Raw genomic sequence first — 16,984 nt, forward strand, 5'->3', positions numbered from 1 at the left:
CTCAACATGTTACTGTTTAGGATGCAAATACCCATTCCAACATCTTACAAAAATAAGAAGCTAATAACAGATAGTAAATATTGAGATCACACTATTTTCTTTTAAAGCAATTCCTGAATACTCTCATATGTCAAGCATACTACTAATATTCAGCCTTACCTCTTCTAAATCCCAATCATGGGGTGCTTCCACGTGAAATCTGGAGCAGTCCAAAGAGTCAGCCTTGTGCTTACACTCTCTGGAAGGGTGGCTGACACGAAACAATCCTCCAAGCTCTTCCCTGGTATCATCATCTTCTTCATTATCCTCTGTCACTAAAGAAATCACAATGTTGGAAAAGTGAGAACAAATGTACATCCTGGAGAACTTGGGACTAAGTGTCCCTATTAATGACAGGTAAAATGGTACCTCTGAGCATATCAGTCACAGGCTGAGAAAGGCTCAACATGTCTGGAGAACTTCTGTCCTCCCACAGGGTAACAGCAAAGACTCCATTGAAGAGGCAGAATATTGGGGGTTAGGGAAGGGAAGAATTTAGAGGCAGAATATCCAATTATCAGAGTTTCTATTGAAGAATATTGAGTCTGTCAATAACAACGTGTACTGAGGCAAAGCCTGAATGGGAATCAGTACGTATTCCTAGATTCAATATTATTAGCCCATGTGTACTCCTCTGAGCCTTGTTTTAATCATGTGGTTCCTGAAGAGCATGAGATAAAGTCTGCCACTTATATTGATATTTTTTACACTATTAACTCGTGCTCTTTCTGAAAAGAACATACAGACAAGTCTAATAAAATATAAAATCGAAGAACAAGGGTGAAAGGAAAAGCAAAAGAGTTATAGAGTTCATATTTAGAAAGAAAAAAACATCTTTACAGGAAGAAATACTTTTTTGGCACCAAATTCTACCAAAATTTCATGAAGGATTTTGTATAGGGGGTATAAAATTACATAATGGACAGTTTTCTATTCAAAAGTTTTATGGAAACCCACAAATCTATTTTGATTGATTTCTGGTGCTTGAGAGCACTGATTTTTAAAATCTGCCAATATAAACCATAACAGACAGGAATATCTTATGGATATCAACAGTACCATATATAATATAAATCTTCCAACCAATTTTTCCAATCTCTTTTGCAGAAAGCAGTCTAAGATACTAAAATATTTCTAGATATAAAACAGAGCTCTTTTACCTGTCCCATAAATAAGCTTTCGAAGGTTTGGAGTTGCTTGTTGCTGCCTCAAAAAGGCTTCAGCTGCCTTCCTAGAAAGGTCCTCCTTCCACTTGAGGGCTCCTGAAAGGACCAAGATCAACATCAGTTAAGTCCTCTCTGCTTAAAATTAACTGCTCATTCATCCTGCAATCTTTTTTGTAAGATGCAGTATCTGAACAGTTAACAAAATCTCCAAAACAGCAAATTGTTATAGCAAATGACTATATTTGAGATATTTGATTTGTAATCTTTTCAGTGCCAAGTTTATAAAGGCAATTATATTAAATACAAGCATACCTGAAGTTTCTGTGGAATAGTTATTTTCTTCCTTGTAATCTTCTTCCTCTTTGAGTAAATCCTCTTCATCATCAATTAAGTTATCTGAGGCCAGTTTCTGATCACTGATCACTTGAGAAGGCTTTGGAAACTTTTTTCTAATAACTTCTTCATTTTCTGAATCCTCTTCATCTCTACTGAGAGAGGAGCTTTCTTCTTCATCTTCAGAAGCAAATGCCTCTTCAGCTGTGCAATGACCTGAATCTGAAGTGGTGAGGGCTGCTTTTTTCAATGTTGAAGACTTCTCCAGATTCAAACTATCACTCAAACCACTAATTTGTAATAGTCTTGGTTTACTACTTTCTCCAACAACCTTATATTCTGAAATATCTGTCTTTCCTTCTGCAGTGGAATCTTCTCCTTCACTGCTTTCAGTGGCTTCCTCTGCTTCTCCTTCTTCCTCTGAACTCCTCTCAAGGTCATCATCACTGTCTGCAAACGCTGGCAAATCCACCTCAACATCTTCTTCCTGCTCTTCAAGCCTCTGCCGTTTGAAACCTTTACCAGTCGTATAGCCTTTATCAGGCATTTCAGCATCTTCCTCCTCTTCTGTTTCATCATCACTGGAGTTATTTTCCAACCTGTCACCTTCAGACATTTCTTCATCATCTTCATTATCACTGTCTCCAGAGTCATCTTCATCTCCAAAAACAGCTTTACGACGTACTCGTCCAGTTTTCAAATCCATCTGCTTTTCCTCTTTTGGCATCCACAGCCTAGATTACCAAGGAAATGCAAAATAATTCAAACTGTACAGTAGTAGGCTAATCTAAGAATAATAAGTCAATAAGTATGCAAAGAAACAGAAAATAATGACAAGGAATGGTTTTTAGTGATATAACGTAGAAAGAAATAATTTGGGGCCTCCCCGGTGGCAGAGCAGGTTGCGCGCCGCGATGTGAAGCTATCTGCAGCCTCTGCAGCACAGGTTTGATCCCGGCCTGCAGACCTCTCCTGTCTTGCCCACTGCTCCCCTCAGCAGTGTACTTAGGTCAATCTGCCTGTTCTGTTCCCCACTCTGTCTCTGGTGAATCCTCTCACCCCCGACACCTCTGGCCTGTACCCCAGCTCTTGTATGCATGAATAAATAAATCTTTAAAAAAAAAAATTCTTCCATGTAATATTATATAAATGAGGAGCCCTCAGAAAAATATACACATACAAAGCAAAACAAAACAAAAGAACCTGGAATGAATTCCACTGAAATGTGTCATGATGGCAGAATTTTGGGTGAAGTAATCTGTAATAAATTTTTTTATTAAAAATAGAAAAATAGCAAACTTACCCTTGATTATCTATATCCTCTGACTCCAGTGGTTGAGAATCAGAAAAAAGTGTCACTCTACTTGAAGCCATCTTGGCATCAATAGTGGAATGAGTGGAAATGAGACTCTGGACCAGTTCATGGTTAGGCCTTGTCTCATCCTGTCAAGGCCACAAGAAAAGGAAAGTGAGGAATGCACAAAGTTTCTAAAGACAGACATACTGATTTTGATCAGTTTCTCAAAATCATTTTAAAGACACTTCCTGAGAACCTCTTATTGCCCCTCCAAAAAAATGTATATCTTCTTATGACAAAGTCTAAAATTGGTATGTCTTCATTGAGCTTTTCCAAGGCTCATACACAACCTGATAACCCAAACACTTAGCTTGAAAAACCTTAGATACCAATTTATTCCACTTTAGGCCAATAAAATATCATCCCAGAATAAAGAAAAATATATATAATCAAATTTCAAAAAGTAACTTTTAATCTAAAACCTTCACTTCAAGAAATTTATTGCATAGAAAGATCAACCCCAGTGAGAAGCCACATACACAGGGTGCTCACTGCAGCACTGTTTAAAACAGAGTCCCATGGTGTCCAAGGATTAGTGAGTAAATGAAGTTTATCCAGTGACATGCTACAGGAGCTTCAAAAGGAGAATAGCTCTACAAGTACTAACAGAAAAAAGTGGAACCACATATTTTAAAATGTGATTTAGGGCCTCCCCGGTGGCGCAGCGGTTGAGTGCTGGCCTGCAAAGATTCCCGGAGCCTCTGCAGTGTCGGTTCAATGCCCTGCCACAGGCGAGGGTCCCACATGGTGCGACAGACCTCTCCTGTCGCGCCCACTGTTCCCCTCAGCAGTGTGTTTCATCAGTCTGTCTGTTCTGCTCCCCACTCTGACTCTGGTGAATTCTCTCACCCTCCCACGCTTCTGACTGTACCAAATACTTGTATAAATAAATAAATAAATAAATAAATCTTTTTTTAAAAAGTGATTTAAAAATGTGCTTTTAAAAATGCTTTTTTTTTAGCAGTAATAAGAGGAAAATATATAGCAATAGAGGCTCACATCAAGAAACAAGAAAGAACTCAAAGAAACAACCTAATCTCGAAGCTCAAAGATCTAGAAAAAGAAAAAAAAAACCCAAAACCAGTAGAAGAAAAGAAATAATAAAAACCAAAGCAGAAATAAATCGAAACTAAAAAAACAATCCAAAAGATCAATGAAACCAAGAGCTGGTTCTTCGAAAAAAAAATCAATAAAATAGACAAACCTCTAGCCAGGCTCACAAAGGAAAAAAGGGAGAAAGCACAAATAAACAGGATCATCAATGAAAGAGGAGAAATCACAACGGACACAGCAGAAATCAAAAGAATAATCAGTAACTACTATGAACAGTTATATGGAAACAGGTTCAACAATCTAGAGGAGATGGACAAATTCCTACAACTCTACAATCACCCAAAGCTAGATAAAGAAGAAATAGAACACCTAAACAGACCAATTACAAGCAGCAAAATTGAAATGGTAATCAAAAACCTCCCCAAAAACAAAAGCCCAGGACCTGATGGATTTTACAAATGAATTCTACCATACATTCAGAGTGCCTATCCTTCACAAACTCTTCCAAAAAATTGAGAAGGAAGGGATAATACCAAACACGTTCTATGAAGCCAACGTTACACTAACACCAAAACCGAACAAGGACAACACAAAAAAGGAAAACTACAGGCCAATCTCCCTAATGAACACTGATGCAAAAATCCTCAATAAAATTTTAGCTATCAGAATCCAACAATGTATCCATAAGATAATTCACCACGACCAAGTAGGATTCATGCCAGGGACGCAAGGATGGTTCAACATCCGAAAATCAATCAACGTTATCCAACACATCAACAAAAAGAAATATAAAAACCATATGATAATATCAATAGATGCTAAGAAAGCTTTCGACAAAGTGCAACACCCATTCATGATAAAAGTCCTTGAAATTCTTGGGATACAAGGAACATACCTCAACATCATAAAGGCCATATACGACAAGCCAACAGCCAGTATCATTCTCAATGGTGAAAAGTGGAAAGCATTTCCATTAAGATCTGGGACAAGACAAGGATGTCCACTCTCACCACTGCTTTTCAATATAATACTGGAAGTCCTAGCCAGAGCAGTAAGACAAGAGAAAGACATACAAAGAATCCAAATAGGAAAAGAAGAAGTCAAACTATCACTATTTGCAGATGATATGATAACACACATAGAGAACCCCAAAAACTCCACAGAAAAACTAATTCAACTCATCAATCAGTTCAGTAAAGTGATAGGATACAAAATCAATGCGCAAAAGTCAGTAGCCTTCCTATACACAAACAATAAATCTGAAGAAGAAGAAATCAAAAAAACCATCCCTTTTATTATAGAAACTAAAAAAATCAAATACTTGGGAATAAATCTAACAAAAGAGATAAAGGACCTATACAAAGAAAACTATAAAGCACTGTTAGAAGAAATAGAAGAAGACACAAAGAAACGGAAAGACATCCCCTGCTCATGGATTGGAAGAATAAACATTATTAAAATGGCCATCCTGGGCCTCCCCGGTGGCGCAGCGGTTAAGCGCTGGGTTGCGAAGCTGCCCACAGCCTCTGCAGCACTGGTTCGATTCCCGACTGCTCCCCGACCACCAGGGGAGGGTCCCACATGGCGCGCAGACCTCTCCTGCTGCCCGCTGCTCCCCTCAGAAGTGTACTTCGGGCCTTCTGTCTGTTCTGCTCCCCACTCTGGCTCTGGTGAATTCTCTCACCTCCCACGCTTCTCGCTGTACCCAGTGCTTGTATAAATAAATAAATAAAATCTTTAAAAAAAAAAAACTTAGAACAAGTTAAAAAAAAATAAAATAAAATGGCCATCCTACCAAAAGCAATATACAGATTCAATGCTATTCCAATAAAAATTTCAATGTCATTCTTCAAAGAAATAGAACAATTATTGATGAAATTCATATGGAATCACCAAAAACCCCAAATAGCCAAAGCTCTCCTGAAAAAAAAAGAAGGGAATGGAGGCATCACACTCCCAGACTTCAAACTATACTACAAAGCCATAATCATCAAAAACTGCATGGTATTGGAACACGAACAGACACAGAGACCAATGGAATCGAATAGAAAATCCAGAAATAAACCCACAGATTTACGGTCAGCTAATCTTTGACAAAGGAGCAAAGAATATGCATTGGAGCAAAGAAAGTTTGTTCAATAAATGGTGCTGGGAAAAATGGGTCGCTACATGCAAAAGAATGAAGCTTGACTACTACCTAACACCATGCACAAAACTCAAAATGGATTAAAGAACTAGACATAAGACCTGAAACCATAAAATACATAGAAGGAAATATAGGCAAAACACTACATGATATGCACATCAAAGACATCTTTACAGACACATCACCCAAAGCAGTGATAGTGAAGGCAAAGATAAACAGCTGGGACTACATCATTAAAGAGCTTCCACACAGCAAAAGAGACAATAACCAAAACAAAGAGAAACCCCACTGACTGGGAGAACATTTTTGCACACAACACTAGTGATAAAGGACTGATGACAAAAATCTACAAAGAGCTGATGAGACAAAGATGAAACAAAAACAAAGAAAATAATCCAGTCAAAAAATGGGCAGAAGAGCTAAAAAGAAACTTCTCTGAAGAGGAAATGCAAATGGCCAACAGGCATATGAAAAAATGTTCAACATCACTTGCATCAGGGAAATGCAAATCAAAACTACCATGAGATACCATTTTACACCAGTGAGGATGGCACATATTAAAAAAACTAGCAACAACAAATGTTGGCGAGGTTGTGGAGAAAAAGGAACTCTCTTGCACTGTTGGTGGGAGTGCAAACTGGTCCAACCACTATGGAGAGCTGTGTGGAGATTTCTGGACCTACTAAACATAGAGCTTCCATATGATGCAGCAATTCCACTCCTAGGGATTTACCCAAAGGACACAGAAACATCAATTCCAAAGAGCACATGCATGCCTATGTTTATAGCAGCACTGTTTACAATAGCTAAGCTTTGGAAACAACCCAAATGCCCAAAAATAGATGACTGGATCAAGAAGATGTGGTACATATACACCATGGAATATTACTCAGCATTCAAAGAAGATAAACACATGCAATTTGCAGCAACATGGATGGTGCTGGAAGGGATCATGCTCAGCGAAATAAACCAGAAAGAAAAAGAAAAATACCGGATGGTCTCACTCATAGCAGGAATCTAGAAAACTTAAAACATGGGACCAGGAAAAAGAATAACTATAAGAAAGTAAAAATCAAAATCAACAAACAACTATGAACCAGAGACAGTCTATGAGGGGTGGGGGGCGGGGAGGAGAGGGATTGGGATCAAAATAAGGGGGTCGCAATTGTATGGGGAATATAAAAATAAAATTTATAATAAAAAAATTTTAAAAAAGGTAAAAAAAAATATTAATAATATGCACCTAGAAAGGTTGTTTAAAGAATTAAACATTTTAGAGTTCAGAAGTGACATTCTTTTTTCACAAGGCTTCAGATTTTCCTTCATTTGATTTGCTGTATACCACTTACTTTAACAACATTTGAAGTTATAGGCTTCATCAAATATTAAGGCTATATCAAGGTCTATGAATCTAGTTATTTTCCATTTTCACTTTAGGCTCTTGAGGAGGTAGGATATGGTAATTCAACTTTACAGATAATACTTTTCATTCATCAACATCATTAGTTCATCAAAAAAAGTTCTTTAACAGTAAAGATGCTTTACCAAAATCTTCATAATGAAGATTATAATTCTCTTCATAAATGAGGACAATGTGCAGTTATTTGCCTAAGTCACCAGATAGAAGACAGGCCATTTGTATTTGTAACCATAACTTTTGGCACATACTAAGTATTCTAAACATGTTTTGAATAGAAGGAAAATTTCCTTACTTCTGACTCATAGAGGATATTTGTATGTTGTAAACTGAAAGGCTGTAACTATGAAACTTTGCTGCACAGAATCATCAGAGCAAGATCGAATGGTTAAAGGAATGGTTACAAAAATTTCTTTGTTGCTACTACACAGTATTGGCTACAATATTAAATAAAAAATACGGATTTTTTAATAAAAGGAAAAAAATAGTATGATATGATTTGATTTCTGAGAAATCAAATATGCTTGTAAAACAACTCAAAAGTAAATGCTCTCTCTGGTTTCACTTTGCTGACGGGGTGGATTTTTGTTGTTCTTTTAGTCATTCCTTTTGCTTACATTTAGTTGTATGTAAGCAAATGACTAATGGGGTCTGCAATACTGGTCAACACATTTGGAAAAGAACAATAAAAAAGAAAAAATAAATAAAAATGCTTTTTTCAAAGTGTTCTGTTTGATTTAAATGTTACATATGATATATCTACCCATGTAAGCATGTAAAATAAAGTTGATTGCCTTTAAAAATAAATAAATAAATAAAAATGCTTTTTTTTTTTTGCGAACTTGGTTTCCACATAACAGTATTACTTCTCTCACACACACCTCAAATACCACAGCTATGTACTACATGCATAAATAAAATGGTGTTGTTTACATGTAATATATATAACAATATAAATATATATAACACAAATGAGTATGTTTAGAGAAAAACAGAAAAAGAGAGAAAGACCAAAGAGAGCTAGAACACAGTGACTTTATATAGAGACAGGGAGCAGAGCAGCCAGACTGCTTTCATTGCTCACACTGGGAGACATGGGAGGCCCTGAACAACTGGGCAGCAGCATCAAAGGGAGGATGTGACTTTTACTTTCTTAGTGCAATTAAGTATTCTGTATATTTATAGTAAGTGTTGTGGTCTTTCTTGAATACATGAATAAATATTAAAAAACTCAGGGAATAAAAAGCTCACTACATTAATCCCTGTGATATCCTTCTCACCGATTCCTGGAAGCCATGGCTACCACCAAGGTCAACATAGACAGCATCTTTGTCATATAGCACACCACCAACTCCAGACAGAGGTGCATAAACCAACTTCTCTTTCTCATTTAAACAGCGCTTCTTTTGTTGTTCAGGAAGCCCACAGGGGTCTGGGAGGAAACTGACATCACTCACAGCAAAATCTCCTACACCTGGAACAGGGACAGAGTAAGATGGCTTCAGTTAACAAGTATTGACTGTTGGCAGAAATGGCCCACAGTTTAAAGGTTTCAATCAAAACAAGGGCATCATATGACCTGGCACCATATCCCTCAAGCTAAATAATAGCACCAGAGGGAGAGGGGTTTAGGGCAATTCAACACCTTTCTGACAACTGCAGAGCTGGATAACTCTTAAAACCTACAGGGTACTCTATCTGATTTTGCCATTTTTCCATTTTCCTAAGAACATTTCATATGCTATCCCAAGAGGTCTATAAATAGAATGTATTTTACAACAAAATGATACCTGGCATGTGAATTTGGCTTTTATTTTTCAAATGTGCTCCTCTTAAATAACCATAGAGAGACACCTTTCGGTCACACTTGATATTTGTTCGGATATCTTCTGGATTTGTCAAATCTTCCATCCTAGAAAAATAAAACCCAATTACATGATAGACATGAATGTCAAAGATCTTATACCTTACTTTATGGGTCAATGACTCATCACAGTCACTAGTTTTCTAAACATGTTCTCCAGAGAATTATTTAAAAAATTCAGAAATAAAAAGGCGCAGTTTACATACACCAGAGAAAAAGGCATGAACAAAAGGTTGCACGTCTCTTATATGAGATATATTTGACTAATGAGACACCACAAGTAGTAAACACTATGCATGTGGGGCCAGGGAAGAGTGGAGGATGCATACAGGAAAGCCCTTCTATGGAAGAGGATGATGCTTTGATATGGGTTTTTTAAATATGGTTTGGGTTCTGGCAAATGGATAAAGGGTATTATTCCAGGCTGAGAAAATATTAAAAAAGCAGAAAGGAAGGAAAGCACAGGCACATCTGAGTGATGGGAGCACCATGTCCTAACACAGCATCACTGAAAATTAAAGTGAAAAAGCAGGATGTGGCCACATCCTATAGCCTTAAATACTTCAAAATTCTCATACTTTCGTAACCTAATTACTCCCAAAGCCACATCTTTAATGTTAAAAAAAAAACTATTTCTCCCCAACCATTCAAAGTAGACACAAAATAAACTCATTATTGTTTTTTCCTAACCTTTTTTCAAAATATACGAGCCTGGAAAAACAGTCTACATTCACTTTTTACCTGTCTGCCAGGATATATGGGTGAGAGGTTTGCCATGTGAGAGGCCTAAACTTCATAACGGTAATAAAACGGCCCAGATTGTGAATTTCTTGGTTTTGATATTCTCCATGTACCATTCCAGAAAGGTAGAACAGCTTGGCACCCTGAACAGTGAAAATAAAATAAAATAAATTTCAATTAAACCTTATCAATACTGCACCAAAATAAAGGTCTCTAAATAAGAAATAATCCAGGCCTCCCTGGTGGCACAGGCGGTTGAGCACTGACAGTGAAGCTGTTCCCAGCCTCTGCAGCGTGGGTTCGATCCCGGCTGGCCAGCGAGAATCCCACAAGGCACAGCAGACCTCTCCTGTCACACCTGCTGCTCTCTTAGCAGTGTGTTTCGACAGTCTGCCTGTTCTGTTTCCCACTGTCTCTGGTGAATCCTCCCACCCTCCCTCGCATCTGGCCTGTACCCCAGCTCTTGTATAAATAAAATAAATCTTTAAATAAATAAATAAATAAATAAGAAACAATGCTAAGATAGGGAGACCCCTAGCAAACCACAGTGCCAATGCTTCAGAATTTCCATCTTCTTTAAATACTGATCTTTTAGGGCTTCACGGGCAAATTGCTAAAACATTTAGTTTCAAGTTGCTTGTCAAACAAGCAATGACATTTGTCCAGAGTATTGCATGAAGAGGGCAGTGATGTTCCTAAGCACAGAAAAAAATTCTGTGACAGATGGGCCAAAGCAATATGGAGGGCAGGAGTGAGAGTATTAGTGCACTACTATTTCTAATCCTGTAAGTAGGATAAACTTCAGATGTATCCTATTTACTCTAAAATCTAGAGCAGTTAAATTTGACACTGCCTGGTTTTGGGGGATATGTTTCAAGGACTATGAACAATAGATAAAGGGAACTCAGAAGGTAAGTCCTGTAAAGATTTTTATTAATCTCTCATATTCACTCTATTGTTAAAGGATTATAGCGACACTATTCAATAATTAAGTCTCTTCCTACCGGGTAGACTTCTGTCCAGAACCTATGTTTTAATCGTTTCTTTGTCTTCTTCAGTTGTTTACTATACTTGAAGGAATCAAGATGAGTAAGAACACCCATAATTTTCGGAAAACCATGTACTTGGCAGATGTTCAGAAATTCAAATGTTTCCATTTCAAACCCAAAACTGGCGTCTATGAGCATCAGAACCTAAAAAAAGAGAAGACACAATCTTTCAAGAAAGCTATCCAAAACAGACTATCAGCAAACTGTAGCCCAGAAACCAAATCCCATCTATCACCTGTCTTGTAACTGAAGTTACACTGGACCATAAACACATAAGTTCATTTACACACTATTTACAGAGGCTTTGGGGCTACAATTGCAAAGCAGTTAAAACAAAAAGTATGACATGCAAAACCTAAAATATTGACTATCGGGCCCAGTCAACCCCTATTCTAAACTAAGTGATCACTTAGGAATCACCGCAGGGAGAAAACACCAACCAGGACAATATCTACCACAACACACTTCTATTTCAAGAATTTGGATATATAAGAAATAACTCTGAAAAGATTGGGTCTAATTTCGCTCTCACTTGAAAAGTCCTTACTTCATGAAATAATGTTTTGTTGTATGGCATTTTTAAGCAAAACAGCAGGTCTCTAACAAGCAAATCACACAACAGTTCTCTGACATGCAAAAAAAGGGATAAGTGGAACCAATACAAAATACCAAAATGTAAAAAAAAACCAAAATTTTTGTTCAACTTTTTCATAAAGAAAAAATATCTTTGCTAGGAAATAATTTTAAAATGCCAAAAAAAAAAAAAAGTTTAGAATTGAGTCAAAGGAGAGTATAGTTATAAACAGTAATTGACATGAAAACATAAGTAGATAATACCAATTTCTTAAAATTTATGACTCTCCAACATGTAAAATAATTTGAGTTGATTATTTGAGACTTTTAAGATATTCAAGACATGGGTTCTTTCCTTTCTGTAGCAAATTAAAAATAAAACTGGAAACAGAAAAACTTATTTTTTATTAAAGAAGAGAACATTCATAATCCTAACACACAAAATACATGAAGGTGGACCACTGAGCACTGGAAGAAAGCGGAGAGGCCGCAGGCACATCATAGGCCACGCTGGCATTCAGAGTTCTCTGGACAGATTAGAACAGGTCAAAGGGGAAGGGCTGACTGTGGAATTATCTCTACACCCTACCAGATACCAGGAGCGCCAAGATGCAAGACATGCTTACAGGATCAGAAAACTAGGTGACAATTCCTTAGCTGACAATCTTTCTCAACTAAAAATAACTGAATCCTGTATTACTCCTCCAATTCACATACATGTGCATGCACACATGTGTGTGCCTTGCCACGATTTAGGAGGCTTAATCACAACCTAATGTACAGCAATCAATATAGTCCAGGTTAAATTAATCATGACACACACTATGGGACACCATGTACAGCCTCCACAGCTTCTGCAACATGAGTTTGATCCCGGCCCCAGCCGGCCAGGGAGCAACCCACAGGGTGAAGCAGACCTCTCCTGACTCACCCCCCTGCTCCCCTCAGCAGCGTACTTTGGTCAATCTGCCTGTTCTGTTTCCCACTCTGTCTCTGGTGAATCCTCTCACAACTCACGCCTTTGTTCTGTACCCCAGCTCTTGTATGCATAAATAAATAAATCTTGAAAAAAAAGAAACTGCACTATTTCCATATGCTAAATACTATCTCCATCATCAAGAGCAACATCTCAAGAGCAATTCATGAACTTACTTTAGCATTAAGAATGGAGGTTCTGACACCATTAAGAGGAAGGATGAGACCTTCCCATCCTCAGACAAATTACTTAACCCCTGGAACCACAACTTCATAATTTTGAACTGGAGAGAACAACTATTTACCTCTAAGGCGAACTGTGGGATTGGATAAGCTAAATTTGTAGAAAGCTTTTAGCACAGCGCTTTCTAACAAGGGTCCAAGAAATGGTACTCACCTTTCTTTTAAACATCAGAAACCTCTCTTCCCTTCAACATGGGATAAATGACCTATCACACTGTTCTAAGTACTCATCAAAAACCTACTCTCTCCCACTGACTTACCAAATCTGCTACTTTAGCTAGATCAATCATCATGTTAATGTCACATCCACATTCAATAAAGGTGAGTCTGCGCTTTTTGCCTGTAAGAGAATAGATGGAAATTTTACTTCTAAAAAAAATCTCATAAAAGTTTATTAATTCTACTAATAATTCTTAATTGCATTATCAAAAGCAGCATACACACTTAGATGAGTATTTCAGAAGTTCATTTTTATAGGAGAAAACAGATATAAAGTATATTCCATCTTACTTTTCTTTTTTTTTTTAAAGATTTATTTATTTATACAAGAACCGGAGTACAGGTCAGATGTGCAGGAGGATGAGAGGATTCACCAGAGCGGGAAGCAGAACAGGTAGACGGACCGAAGACACTACTGAGGGGAGCAGTGGGCGAGACAGGAGAGGTCTGCCAAACCATGTGGGTTTCTTCCCAGCCTGGGAATCGAACCCGTGCTGCAGAGGCTGCGGAGAGCTTCACAGCACTGCACTCAACCCACTGCACCACCAGGGAGGCCCCATCTTACTTTTCTTATTATATTTTCTAATTTTAAAATGATTGAAAAGTTTACCCATATGAATAAAGTGCTTAAACATAAAATTCTGACTGAATTAGGCAGATAAACAGGCTTCATGTCGAAGATGATTCTGTTGTTCAGCAGAGGGGCCAATGCTTCAATTAAAGTGTCCTGTGTTCTACTCTACCTAAAAACATTCTCAAACCAAATATAACACAATGCTCATGGAATAATAATAAATTAAGGTTAAAGAAATCAGTCAGTTGATAGGAATGTCTTTAAGATAAAGAACAGTCTCAATCCATCTATATGACTGCAGTGAGATTTCAGATTCTACCACTGCCACTTTGGGAATTTTCTTCATCTTCCCTGAAACCCACAAAGTTCACCATTTCCCAGAGCAGACAAGTTCTCACAGGAAAAGAGACAAGCTCCTTCATGTCCAAAAGAATGTGGCTTCATAAGGGTAAGCAGGTATGCCTGGTGCATAGCAGATACTATCTGTTAAATGAAGGTGCTCACCATGACCAATTTGGCCTCCCAGGCCAGCCAACCCCTGCAGAGGAGCATACTTTGCAAATCCATAGAGGATTCAGAATAAGGTACAAATCCACATCATTATCACCCCTGGGAATCTATCCTTTTCTGAAGCTACAGTCATATCAGGAAAAACACAGAAGAAGTAATATGAAGTGGCAATGTTACTTTAACATTTATCAGGAAAAAAAATGTTCAATAAAGACATGCATGTGCCCGAAAAGACAACATCTGCTATGTCATTTGCAATACCATCCTCCTACCTGACACGATCGTTATAGGGCCTCTGATTTCCGTCAGCTTCTGCCTGGTGAAGTTCCGAATAAGACACTGGATCAAAGTACTTTTTCCAACTTTTGGAGGTCCCATAACCACCACCACTATCGGTGGGGGCTCTAGTGGCATTCGATCAACCACTGGAATATGATGCTTTTTTGTCTTCAAATCCTGAGTCCTAAATAGTTAAAAAAATTCATTTTCAAAAAATAAAATGCATTATCCTCACAAGTAAAGATTTTAAAGAGAGCAGAATACACAATGTTATGGAATAAAATGAACTTGTTAACTTGGTCTCAATCCAATAACTGCAATTCAATAGATATCTAATAGATTAACTTCAACAGTATAGAGTGGTAAAAACGATACATACATTTTCTGATTGTTTTCTTAGCTGACTGTCAGGCAAACACAGAGGCAATGTATCATAGTATATAAGAGCAGAGGTTTGGGGGTTAAATTTGACATACCTTCTGGGAAAATTTAATTCAATCATGTTTTAAAGCACACAGCTTGCCACATACTAAGGGCTCATTAAATAAAACCACTTAACACTACATATTACAATTACATGAAACATATCCAGAAAAAAAAAAAAAACACAAGTATCCCTACTACCACAGAAATTATTTAAAGGCTATGAATGTATTTAATAAAGAAAAACTATTTAAGGGCCTCCCTGGTGGCACAAGCAGTTAAACACAGCATTGTAAAGCTATCTCCAGCCTCTGCAGCACGAGTTGGATCCCCAGCTGGCCATGGAGCCACCCATATGGCACAGCAGACCTCGCCTGTCTTGCCCGCTGTGTGTATTTCTGTCAATCTGCAGGCTCTGTTACCCGCTCTGCTGTTTCTGGTGAATCCTCTCCTCCCCTGCTCCCCCTGCACCTATGGCTTGTACCCCTGTTCCTGTATGCATAAATAAATCTTTAAAAAAAAAAACTATTTAAGCTTTTCTCCTGGGCAAAAATGTCAGTCACTGTGCAGATCTTGGAGGCAAGGCACTTTCCACAGGCAAGACTCCAATGATTTAATAAAAGAAATATGGCACTCGTTTCCATGCCCTTTAAATTTGGACTAGACTCGTGATTCTAAACATCATCTGGAGAGGTTCCCATTGTTTAAAAAGAACAAACTTTCCAGTGGAAGAACCACTAGACTCCAGGTAAACATACCTGTGAAAGGATCGAGCCATCCGCACAGCAGACTGGACTGCAAAAGCTTTGGGGTTCCTTTTCCGGGCATCTTCTTCATCTCCAAGTTGGAGATTCTGCAGGTGCCGTTTCTTTTTCTTCTCAGCTTTGGGTCCACTGTTTTTCTTTCTATGTTTCTTCTGGTCCTTAGTCTCCATAGTGTCTTTTTAACCAATTCACAAACTTTAACCTACATTGAAGAGGGTGGAGGTGGGGTAAGCATTTTATAATCTAGTCAACACCTCAGGAAAAGCTGTAAATTTCATTCATTTCTTTATGAAGAAATATATATTTGTTCAACTAACTGGGATAGAAACTTCTTAATATTATTCCCAATTTCACTTTGCTGCTGTAATAATGCAATAGTCTACAACTATACCTTTCATTGCCAAAACTATTAGCCACAAGTGGCTATGGTGGACTAAAAATGTACCTAGAGAATCTGAGAAATCCAATTTTAAATTCCAATTTTAATTAATTCAATTCTAAATTTAAATAGCCATATGTTATTAATGGTTACCATACTAAACAGTTCAAGCTTAAAAAATAAAATGGATTAATGAAGTGGTTATCTAACTTAAACTATTTTTACATTTTAAAAATAAAAGCATATTAATAACCCTTCAATAGCACATCAGTATCAATTTTAGTATGTTTTCTATAAAACTAGAAAATTCTAATAATCACCTGCACACTTTTAAAAAGCAGTAACATCTATTCACGTGAGATCGGATAGATTCTGGGTGACATCTGGAGATGTGGATTTGCAGGAACCCTTACAATAATTTCTGAGAGTCCCAGGAATTCTTGGACAGTAAATTGGAGAACAGTGGAACAGGAACAGTTGGGGGGGAGGGGTGTTTGTTTTTTCTTTTTAGGAAATCAGGAAACAAGGGTCAGGGTGTCATTCAAATCAATTATGGTACTGAATGAATATCTGCCCCATAATTTTATCTATGATGTGCTAGACATTATGACTGTAGATGGCTATGACTATAATCTAACTAGGGACGGGAATCCAAACGAACAATTTCCGTGCCAATCAAAAGGTTGATCAATCTTGAGATTTCCCATGATGTATACGTGACAAACACCAACGGAAGTCTGTACACACCAGCGTAATGTCAACGAACAGTGCAGGAACTTAGGAGAGCTGGGTTCCAGGAATGCTTTCAAATTAAACAGCTGTTTAATTTTCAGTCATTATTTCTCTTCACTACTACATTTCGGTTCCAAACGTGTACTGC

At 37.6% G+C, this 16,984-nt stretch overlaps 1 protein-coding gene across 1 annotated transcript in view; it reads right to left on the reverse strand.

The window, feature by feature from the left end:
• The window catches only part of BMS1 (BMS1 ribosome biogenesis factor), a gene marked incomplete at both ends in the record, with an annotated part of 47,755 nt that extends 31,860 nt beyond the window's left edge, over nucleotides 1–15,895 (reverse strand). Inside the window, 11 exons of the mRNA XM_084244485.1 lie at nucleotides 160–314; nucleotides 1,200–1,301; nucleotides 1,518–2,272; nucleotides 2,842–2,981; nucleotides 8,792–8,985; nucleotides 9,302–9,423; nucleotides 10,117–10,259; nucleotides 11,121–11,309; nucleotides 13,217–13,296; nucleotides 14,532–14,722; nucleotides 15,720–15,895. Of these exons, the coding sequence (XP_084100611.1) occupies nucleotides 160–314; nucleotides 1,200–1,301; nucleotides 1,518–2,272; nucleotides 2,842–2,981; nucleotides 8,792–8,985; nucleotides 9,302–9,423; nucleotides 10,117–10,259; nucleotides 11,121–11,309; nucleotides 13,217–13,296; nucleotides 14,532–14,722; nucleotides 15,720–15,895 (2,247 nt within the window). The remainder of the gene's footprint in view (nucleotides 1–159; nucleotides 315–1,199; nucleotides 1,302–1,517; nucleotides 2,273–2,841; nucleotides 2,982–8,791; nucleotides 8,986–9,301; nucleotides 9,424–10,116; nucleotides 10,260–11,120; nucleotides 11,310–13,216; nucleotides 13,297–14,531; nucleotides 14,723–15,719) is intronic.
• Nucleotides 15,896–16,984: the final 1,089 nt, after the last annotated feature.

Source organism: Talpa europaea, assembly GCF_964194135.1.
Source record: "Talpa europaea genome assembly, chromosome: 10".
In the NCBI taxonomy this organism is placed as follows: Eukaryota; Metazoa; Chordata; class Mammalia; order Eulipotyphla; family Talpidae; genus Talpa; species Talpa europaea.